Below are 9,553 nucleotides of genomic sequence, written 5' to 3'. Positions count from 1 at the left end.
GTAGGAATGCTGTACTCGCAGCAGGCAGGATTGAGGTAAATGTGTGGACAGCCTGTGCCATCAGTCAGGGTAAGGAAGCAGTGATACCAGTAGGAATGCTGTACTCGCAGCAGGCAGGATTGAGGTAAATGTGTGGATATCCTGTGCCATCAGTCAGGGTAAGGAAGCAGTGATACCAGTAGGAATGCTGTACTCGCAGCAGGCAGGATTGAGGTAAATGTGTGGACAGCCTGTGCCATCAGTCAGGGTCAGGAAGCAGTGATACCAGTAGGAATGCTGTACTCGCAGCAGGCAGGATTGAGGTAAATGTGTGGATATCCTGTGCCATCAGTCAGGGTAAGGAAGCAGTGATACCAGTAGGAATGCTGTACTCGCAGCAGGCAGGATTGAGGTAAATGTGTGGATATCCTGTGCCATCAGTCAGGGTAAGGAAGCAGTGATACCAGTAGGAATGCTGTACTCGCAGCAGGCAGGATTGAGGTAAATGTGTGGATATCCTGTGCCATCAGTCAGGGTAAGGAAGCAGTGATACCAGTAGGAATGCTGTACCCGCAGCAGGCAGGATTGAGGTAAATGTGTGGACAGCCTGTGCCACCCTGCCCCGGACCCCTCATGCCTCCGCTACATCGTGGTTTGGCCCCTCTCTCTCGCCGTCTATCGGTCGTAGCGTGCTGATGTCGCCGTGCGTCATCTCCAGGGCAGCGGAAAATGGCGGAGCCTTTACCGGAGCCCGGACGGTACTTCTGTGATAACTGTCCGGCAGACGTCAGAGCCCGTGTCCCGGTGAGAGAGCCTCGGCGGGGAAAGAAGAGTTAGTGCGGGGGGCGCTGAGAGGGGAGGCGGGGAGAGGGCACGGGCAGCGCTGCCATACTCAGTCACAAGTGCAGGGAGGACGTGCAGCCCATCACTGCTGGGGCCGGCTCCATTATCACTGTGCCAGGTGTGTTGCCATGTCTCGGCACTGCACGGCTCTGCTATGCGGTACAGCTGCGCTGTGTACTCATCTGCCAAACTTTATCATGTCTGTCAGGAGCACAGAGGGGGAGCTGCATGCCAATCTATCTCAGCGGCCACCCTGTGCCATCTCCTAGGCCTGAGCCCCTGCAGCCATCCCATGGCCTCGCTGTTTACACCAGTCCTGTGGCCGTTTGTTCTGTTCCTGGCAAAGCTGAGTGCAGGGCTCCAAGTAATGAATGGTAGAGTACTTGTGTGACATTCTCTTCATGACTCCAATATGGCTGCTGCACCAGACAGATAGTTTTTTCAGGAGACTGGGGAAGCTAGATGACAGGCAGTACACAGTGCAAGGCTCACGGAACTTCCCCAGCTGTTTAAGACTCCTGAATGGCAGGTACTAGTGCAGTGTTTCCCAACCAGGGTGCCTCCAGCTGTTGCAAAACTACAACTCCCAGCATGCCTGGACAGCCGAAGGCTGTCCAGGCATGCTGGGAGTTGTAGTTTTGCAACAGCTGGAGGCACTCTGGTTGGGAAACACTGTAGTAGTGTGACATCTTGTACTTTTCTTGTCTCCAGTATGGCCACTGCACCAGACAGATGGTCTCGACTTAGGAGACTGGGAAAGCTGGGTGAGAGGCAATACACAGTGCAGGGCTCACATGGCTTTTCCAGACTCCTGAAGAGACTATGTGGTGAAGCAGCTATATTGGAGACATGAAGAGAAGTACCAAATGTAACATTTAGTTTTCTGCCATTCAGGAGTGCAGGACTCACAGGACTTCCCCAGCTTTATAAGACTCATGAATGGCACAATACTAGTGTGACACGTGGTACTTCCCCAGTCAGGGAAAGCTAAGTGACTGCCCCCCATGGGAAAGCTGTGGTAATGCCAGGCAGGTATAAAAAGACACCACCCCTTGTATACCATAATAACAAATAAACTTACAATTTCCAGTTCAGTCCAGTGGGGACATGCTGGCATCAGACTGGCACAAAACCTGCACAGATAAGGCATTCAGTTACTGTATCATGCCCCGTAACTGTGTGGATCCTGACTGCACTGTGTGAACAGGAGTTTACAATGCCCTATTGACTGCCCTGTAACATCTAGCAGGCGAGCTGCACAATCCATACTTGTCAATGTGTCCATAGGGAGGAGGCAGGAAATTCTGGACAACCAAGAGGGGCTGCAGTGGTAACTAAACGTCCCTATGAGGATTTCTTTTTACAGATAGTTTCTATGATTTCAGGTGGGAATGTTTTTTTGGGTACATTTACAAGCTGGATTTTCTGTAGATCTGCTGCAGAATATGTGCAGTGTGTTTGCACCAAAGTGAATCAATGTAAATCAGTTGCTTATATTCTGCAGCAGATCCACATAATGTGAACATACCCCTTAAAGGGGTACTCTGCTGGAAAACATTTTTTCAAATTTTATTATTTTTTTTTTAAATCAACTGGTGCCAGAAAGTTAAACAGATTTGTAAATTACTTTTATTTACAAATCTTAAAGGAAAACTGTCACATATTTTCTCCCGCACTATCCACATAGTGGTGGTGGATAGTGCGGGAGACGCTGATTAAAACGAGCCCTACCTTGGTCTGATCCGCGCCGCCGTTCGCCCGCAATTGTAGTTTTAATCTCTGTGTATATCCTGCTGTAACTGGCAAAGGCGGGGCTTCTGCGGGCTAACGGACACTGACGTCAGCGCCGCGCCGCTCATGAATATTCATCCCTTCTGTTCTCCCTCTCTTCGCCGCTCCTAACCAGAGGGAGGGGGTATGAAAATTCATGAGCGGCGCTGACGTCAGTGTCCGTTAGCCCGCAGAAGCCCCGCCTTTGCCAGTTACAGCAGGATATACACAGAGATGAAAACTACAATTGCGGGCGAACCGCGGCACGGATCAGACCAAGGTAGGTAGCACCAGTACATGTGGATAGTGCGGGAGAAAATATGTGACAGTATTCCTTTAAAGGAGAAATGCCGCAGAAAACTTTTAAGCTTCCCTGTGCCTGGGCTGCAAAAACTAAAAAAACAAACTTTAACCTGGCTCCTTACATGACAGTGCGCTCAGCCTATCACCGGCCGAGGAGGGACATCGCTGCGGGGGCGGCGATACGCTGACCACAGTGTGATATTCCGAGCCTAAGAAGCAGGGAGCCGGGCAGCGCCGGAGGAACGGGACACCGATACCGGCCCAGCAGGGGAACGTAGGAAGGTGAGTTAAATTTATATATTTTTTTTTGTTGTTTTTGCAGCCACAAACTTAAAAGTTTTGAGCTGCATTTCTCCTTTAATCCTGGCAGTACTTATCAGCTGCTGTATGGTCCACAGGAAGTATTTTTTTTTTTCATTTTGAATTTGGAAAATACCTTCCTCTGGAGCATACAGCAGATGATACGTACTGGAAGGTTTAAGATTTTTAAATAGAAGTAATTTTACAAATCTGTTTAACTTTCTGGCATCAGTTGACATTTTTTTTCCAGTAGAGTACCCCTTTAAGTAGATTGTTCCCTTAGCTTAAAAGGATGCTCCATAAAGGCATGTGAAAGTAGCACGTTCTCTGGGGCATTTATTTGGGCACTCTTCTTTATAGGTGATCTTTTTTTTTTTTTCAAAATTGATTTATCCAGATTCTGTGGGACTGATAATCCGGCATCACTGTGTTTTTCTGCCTAGAACCTAACCAAAGTTTTGTTGTGAACAGAGCCTTAAAGGGGTACTCCGGTGGAAAACTTTTTTTTTTCTTAAATCAACTGGTGCCAGAAAGTTAAATAGATTTGTAAATGACTTGTATTAAAAAATCTTAATCCTTCCAGTACTTATCAGCAGCTGTATACTACAGAGGAGTCAGAAGAGAGCACTGTGTTCGTGACAGAAAAGAAATCCAAAAAGAAAAGAATTTCTTCTTTAGTATACAGCCACTAATATGTACTGGAAGGATTAAGAATTTTTTTATAGAAGTAATTTACAAATCTGTTTAAGTTTCTGGCATTAGTTGATTTAAAAAAAAAAAGTTTTCCACCGGAGTACCCCTTTAAGGACCATCTATCACCAGATGTAGCCATAGCTTCCCATTGGCACGGTGAAGGACAGAAGAATGTCCTTCTGGTCTGTCCGGCTGGTAAATATCCATTTATATTTTGTAGTAATAATTGAGGCACATGCCTATGCAGTGCTACATGTTAGGGAATACACCTCAATGTATTGACAGATACCTCCAATTTGTAAAGGCGTCTACATCCTGGCCGATAGGATTTTGGGGAAACTAGAGGCTGGCTTTTTAGGGTACTTATACATAGCTAGAATAAAGCCAGATTCACATGTAGAATTTTGATAAGTATTTTTTGCTAAAGCCAGTGGGTCCAAAACACAGAAAAAAGGTTTCAATCTTTCCATCATAGTTTTTCTGTCTGTCGGCTCCATTCCTGATATTGGCTAAAAATGTAATCAAAACACTGACCAAATACTATGTGTGTACCCAGCATATGCAGACTTCACACAAGCAGAAGGTTAGGCTCACATTGCTTTTACACCAACAGTAACAGGTATGTCACCAACCTGCCAAGGGTGCGATGCCAACATACACTGTGGCGTACAGCAGAGGACACAGTTCATTTCAGTGGCTCAAGTAGAGTCACCTAGTGACTATGTTCAGGATGCTGGTACATTAGTTTTAAAGGGGTACTCCGCTGGAAAACATTTTTTTTTAAATCAACTAGTGCCAGAAAGTTAAACAGATTTGTAAATTACTTCTATTTAAAAATCTTAATCCTTTCAGTACTTATCAGCTGCTGTATATTCCAGAGGAAGTTATTATCTTTTTGAATTTCCTTTATGTCTGACCACAGTGCTCTCTGCTGACACCTCTGTCCATGTCAGTAACTGTCCAGTGTAGGAGCAAATCCACATAGCAAACCTATCCTTCTCTGGACAGTTCCTAAAATGGACAGAGGTGTCAGCAGAGAGCACTGTGGTCAGACAGGAAGGAAATTCAAAAAGAAAAGAACTTCCTGTGGAGCATACAGAAGTACTAGAAACATTAAGATTTTTTATAAAAGTAATTTCCAAATCTTTTTAACTTTTCGGCACCAGTTGATAAAAAAAAAAAAAAGTTTTCCAGTGGAGTACCCCTTTAAGGCACTTAAAAGCATGAACTGCTGCGCTATTTAGTCCCATTAAATCAGCATATACCAGCAGAAATCAGTCAGAACAAAGTGCCCTCTGCTGTACACCTTATGCCGATGGATACCTGTGACCTACCCTAAGGGTACATTCACACATACAGGATCTGCTGCATATTTTATGCAGCTAATTTTGCTGTCCATTGAAGTTCATGGGTAGCAAAATCATCTGCCCAAAACATGCCGCAAATAATATGCATCAGATCCTGTAAGTGTGAACGTTCCCATGTGCGGATTTTTGTTGCAGTTTTTGCTGCCCATCTTCAATAGGTAGCAAAGTCTGCTATAGCAAATCTGCTGCAGAAAATATGCATGTGTGAATGCACCCTAATACTGACACACTTTTGCATCCCTGTTACCTCTGCAAATCCCTGCTCGAAAAATCTAATCTTATGGTTGCAAAAATGTATCAGTATTATACTTGTATCGCCCAGAATTTGAAGCTGCAGATTTTAATGTTAACTAAATGACTGAACACAGCATTAAATCTGCAGCTTTAAATCCTGCGCTTCAGATATGTGCAGGATACTGTACTTGTGAATACACCCTAAGGGTATGGTCTTATTTACCTACCCATTAAAGTCAATGGGGGAGATTTATCCAAACCTATGTAGAGGAAAAGTTGCCCATAGCAACCAATCAGCTTACCTCTTTCATTTTTGAAAAGACCTCTGAAGAATGAAAGAAACAGTCTGATTGGTTGTTATGGGCAACTGATCAACTTTTCCTCTGTACAGGTCTTGATAAATATCCCCCAATGGGTAGCAAAATCAGCTTAAAAAATTATGCAGCAAAATATGTCACGTGTGACCCTACCCCGGTATTGTGGCCACCCTGCCGGTGTTTTTATATAAAAAATACCGGCAATGCAAAGGCCGGTATTTATCCAACCAATCCTCCAACTCCTGGAATGTTGCACCATATACTATACCAGTGTTTCAAAACCAGGGGTGCTTCCAGCTGTTGCAAAACTACAACTACCAGCATGCCCGGACAGCCGTTGGCTGTCCGGGCATGCTGGGAGTTGTAGTTTGCAAGAGCTGGAGGCACCTTTGGTTGGGAAACGCTGACCTATACTATATGCTACTTTATAGTCCAACATGCTGGAAGTCGTAGTTTTTGTTTGGGGCAGCTGCTGAGCCACAGGCTGTTTCAGGGCATGCTGAGAGTTGTAGTTAGTAACTCCCAAGTGATCAAAAAGTCATATCAAAGCAAAAATGGTACTGTTATGTGTATCCTGTGATGTTACGCATATATAATTAATAATGCAAATTAGCATGGCTGGTATTTTTTTGCAAGAAAGGTGGCAACCCTACCTAAGGGTGCGTTCACACGCTATTTGTTTTTCGGGTTTTCCGCTGCGTATTTGAAAGGGGACGGGCTCTTCTCAGCTGTCCGAGAAAATCCGCCGCAAGCCCTATTGAAGTCAGTAGGGACTGCGGCGGATTTTCCGCAGCGTAAATTGCGCCGCGCAAAATCTGCTACAGACAGCTGAGAAGAGCCCGCCCACTTTCAAATATGCAGAACAAGAACAAATAGCGTGTGAACGCACCCTAAGGGTATGTTTTAGTACCTCTGTTACAGTTCCGTCACCTGGACTTCTTGTTCTTTCAATGAACCATGGAGGAGATTTCTTAAAACCTGTAGAGGGAAAGTTGGCCTTATTAAAAACCAACATTTCTTTGCATGGTAGATGTCCAGCTCTTTTAGCAGAGAAAATGCAGCCACATCAAAACAGGGGGTGTCCTATTGTATGTATATTGGAAGTATGGAAATCTGAGCGAGTGCTTTCTCTGCTAACATGGGTTTAAAGTGCTATCTTTAAAGGGGTACTCCGGTGGAAAAATTTTGTTTTTAATCAACTGGTGCCAGAAAGTTAAACAGAATTGTAAATGACTTCTATTAAAAAAAACTTTATCCTTCCAGTACTTATTAGCTGCTATATACTACAGAGAAAGTTCTTTTAATTTTGGATTTCTTTTTTTTTCTGTCCACGGTGCTCTCTGCTGACACCTCTGTCCGAAACAGGAGCAAATCTCCATAGCAAACCTATGCTGCTCTGGACCTGATAAAGACAGGTGTCAGCAGAGAGCACTGTGCACAGAAAAAAAATAAGAAATCCAAAAACAAAAGAACTTTCTCTGCAATATACAGCCTATATTAAGTATTGGAAGGATAAAGATTTTTTTTTATAGAAGTAATTTACAAATCTGTTTAACTTTCTGGAGCCAGTTGATATAATAAATAAAATAAAAAATAAAAATAAAAAGTTTTTTTTTCCTGGAATACCTAAGCGTGTAGGCCACAGAGCATACATGTACCCCATAATTGTAAGTGCTGCGGAATCTGTAGGCGCTATATAAATAAATAAATACATGGTAACTAATAAAATGTACCCAGTCTTTACAGTGGTGTGGCATCTACCTATATCAGGACAGTTATACAGTTATGTGATATATATATATATATATATATATATATATATACACCGTGTATATATATATATATATATATATATATATATATATCAGCCCCCAGAAACCTATTTTACAGTAGGCATATCCTTAATGTAACCATAGGCTTTTTCATGTTATCTTTTTCATGCTTTGGCTGCTATACTGTACGATGTCATAATAGTGTTTACTATGACATCAACCGCAGGTTCAGCTCCTTGATGCAGATGGTTTGGAACATGAAGGGGATGAAGCAGAAGACAGCGAGTCCCCTGAACAGAGAGCCCGGAGACCTATGAATGCGTTCCTCTTATTCTGTAAACGCCATCGATCTTTAGTGCGCCAAGAGCATCCTCGTCTGGATAACCGTGGTGCTACAAAAATACTAGCGGACTGGTGGGCCTATCTGGATCCCATTGAGAAGCAGAAGTACACAGACATGGCCAAGGAGGTGTGTGAACAGATTGTAATGCATGGCTTTATGTTCCTGGGAAAAGTGTTTGCCTTCAAGCTAAAAGAAATCAGGGTTCCTCTGGGAGTCTTTTTCTTCTGCTGGCTTCTTTCTGGGAGGGTGGGGGTGCATCCATTTCATAGTTTAACCCTTTCACATACCTTAGATCAGGCCGATCTCTGGCTGGGATGCACATCCTTCCCCTATTTCTGTCTGCAAGAGAGGAAATAACAAGCTAAACCATTCTGGTTTCCTATAAGCCTCATCCATTTTATAAGCCCCAGCTGAAAATGGAGAAAATATTCTTCAATTCTGCGAGCGTAGGGTCTTACAGTCCAGCTATAGCATGTAGTCAAAGCCGTGCCTGCATGCCATGGCCGATAACTAACTGCCTGATTTTTCCAGTGTTTTGTCCGCCTGCCCCAACTGCACCACCAGACCAAACCCTATTATTTCAGTATCCTGTTTTTATATTGATCTGATACAATTGGATGGTTCCTTATTTAGTTACTAAATAAATGTTTTTCTAATATAATTGTATGTATTTATTTGGGTACTTGTAAATAATAACTGGTAACATGACACAGTTTGAGCTATGCCCAGTACACACTGTGCTGCAGAGTATAGTATTGCTTATTTTGCATTGTTTGGCCACCCAGTTAACTGATGTTTATGACATATTTAAGCAACATGTTATGACTTTCTATCATCTTAAGGGTAGGGTCACACATAGCGTAAACGCTGCGTATTTGACGCACTTGTGTATTTCAGTGCTAGCAAAGTATATTGGTGTTCATTATTAATCCCATAGACTTTGCTAGCACAGAAATACGCAGGTGTGTCAAATACGCAGCGTTTACACTACGTGTGACCCTACCCGTAGGCTGTGTTTCTACTTGGCAGGTTTTTTTTTAAACTGTCACTACAATTTTAGAGCCAAAGTCAGAAGGGGATTCAAAAGGAATGGGGAATATAAAGGAAGGACTTATACTTCTCCTTCCTCATTGGGCCATTTCTGACTTTGGCTCAAAAACTGCAGTGGCAACACAACCGAAGGGCCTTTGTATGTTAGGCTGCTTTCATACAGCATTTAGAAAGAATTTGTTATATTGCATGTTTATATTGCAGCACTGCAGACATGCATGGATAGCGGAAAAGGAGATAAAATATATGACGCAAGTCCCTTAGCTGATGTCTGCAAAGTTATAAAATTATGTTTTTTTGTAAGCTGAAGTGGCTGTACGAAGATCCCTCCCACACCCTCTCTACCCTGCATGATTGATGTACAAGGCTGAATGCTGGAGGGGGAGGAGAGAGCAAGGGAGGAGGACATACTACAGCTCAATCTGGCCTCTACCATTCTTGAGTTAAGAAGTAAAAAACATTTTATTTCTTTGCAAACAGCCATCAGCTAAGAAGTAGGGAGCCATGTCTGCAGTTCTGAGCATAATATAGAGCTGACAGATCCCCTTAAATTTAAGCGCTGGGATAGATTCCGTCATATCT

At 43.4% G+C, this 9,553-nt stretch overlaps 1 protein-coding gene across 7 annotated transcripts in view; it reads left to right on the top strand.

The window, feature by feature from the left end:
• The first annotated feature begins 636 nt into the window (after positions 1-636).
• BBX (BBX high mobility group box domain containing) overlaps positions 637-9,553 on the top strand; it is a 93,206-nt gene continuing 84,289 nt past the window's right edge. For 6 of the 7 annotated variants that reach the window (XM_056556313.1, XM_056556318.1, XM_056556316.1 and 3 more), the window contains exons 1-2: positions 637-783; positions 7,805-8,047. In XM_056556313.1, coding sequence (XP_056412288.1) covers positions 709-783; positions 7,805-8,047 — 318 coding nt within the window. In that variant the 5' untranslated portion in view covers positions 637-708. Of the gene's footprint in view, positions 784-1,178; positions 1,197-7,804; positions 8,048-9,553 lie in introns of those variants that run through there. The other variant, XM_056556312.1, reaches the window with a different exon arrangement.

Source organism: Hyla sarda, chromosome 2 (genome assembly GCF_029499605.1).
Source record: "Hyla sarda isolate aHylSar1 chromosome 2, aHylSar1.hap1, whole genome shotgun sequence".
In the NCBI taxonomy this organism is placed as follows: Eukaryota; Metazoa; Chordata; class Amphibia; order Anura; family Hylidae; genus Hyla; species Hyla sarda.
This window is presented reverse-complemented; position numbering and strand designations above follow the sequence as displayed.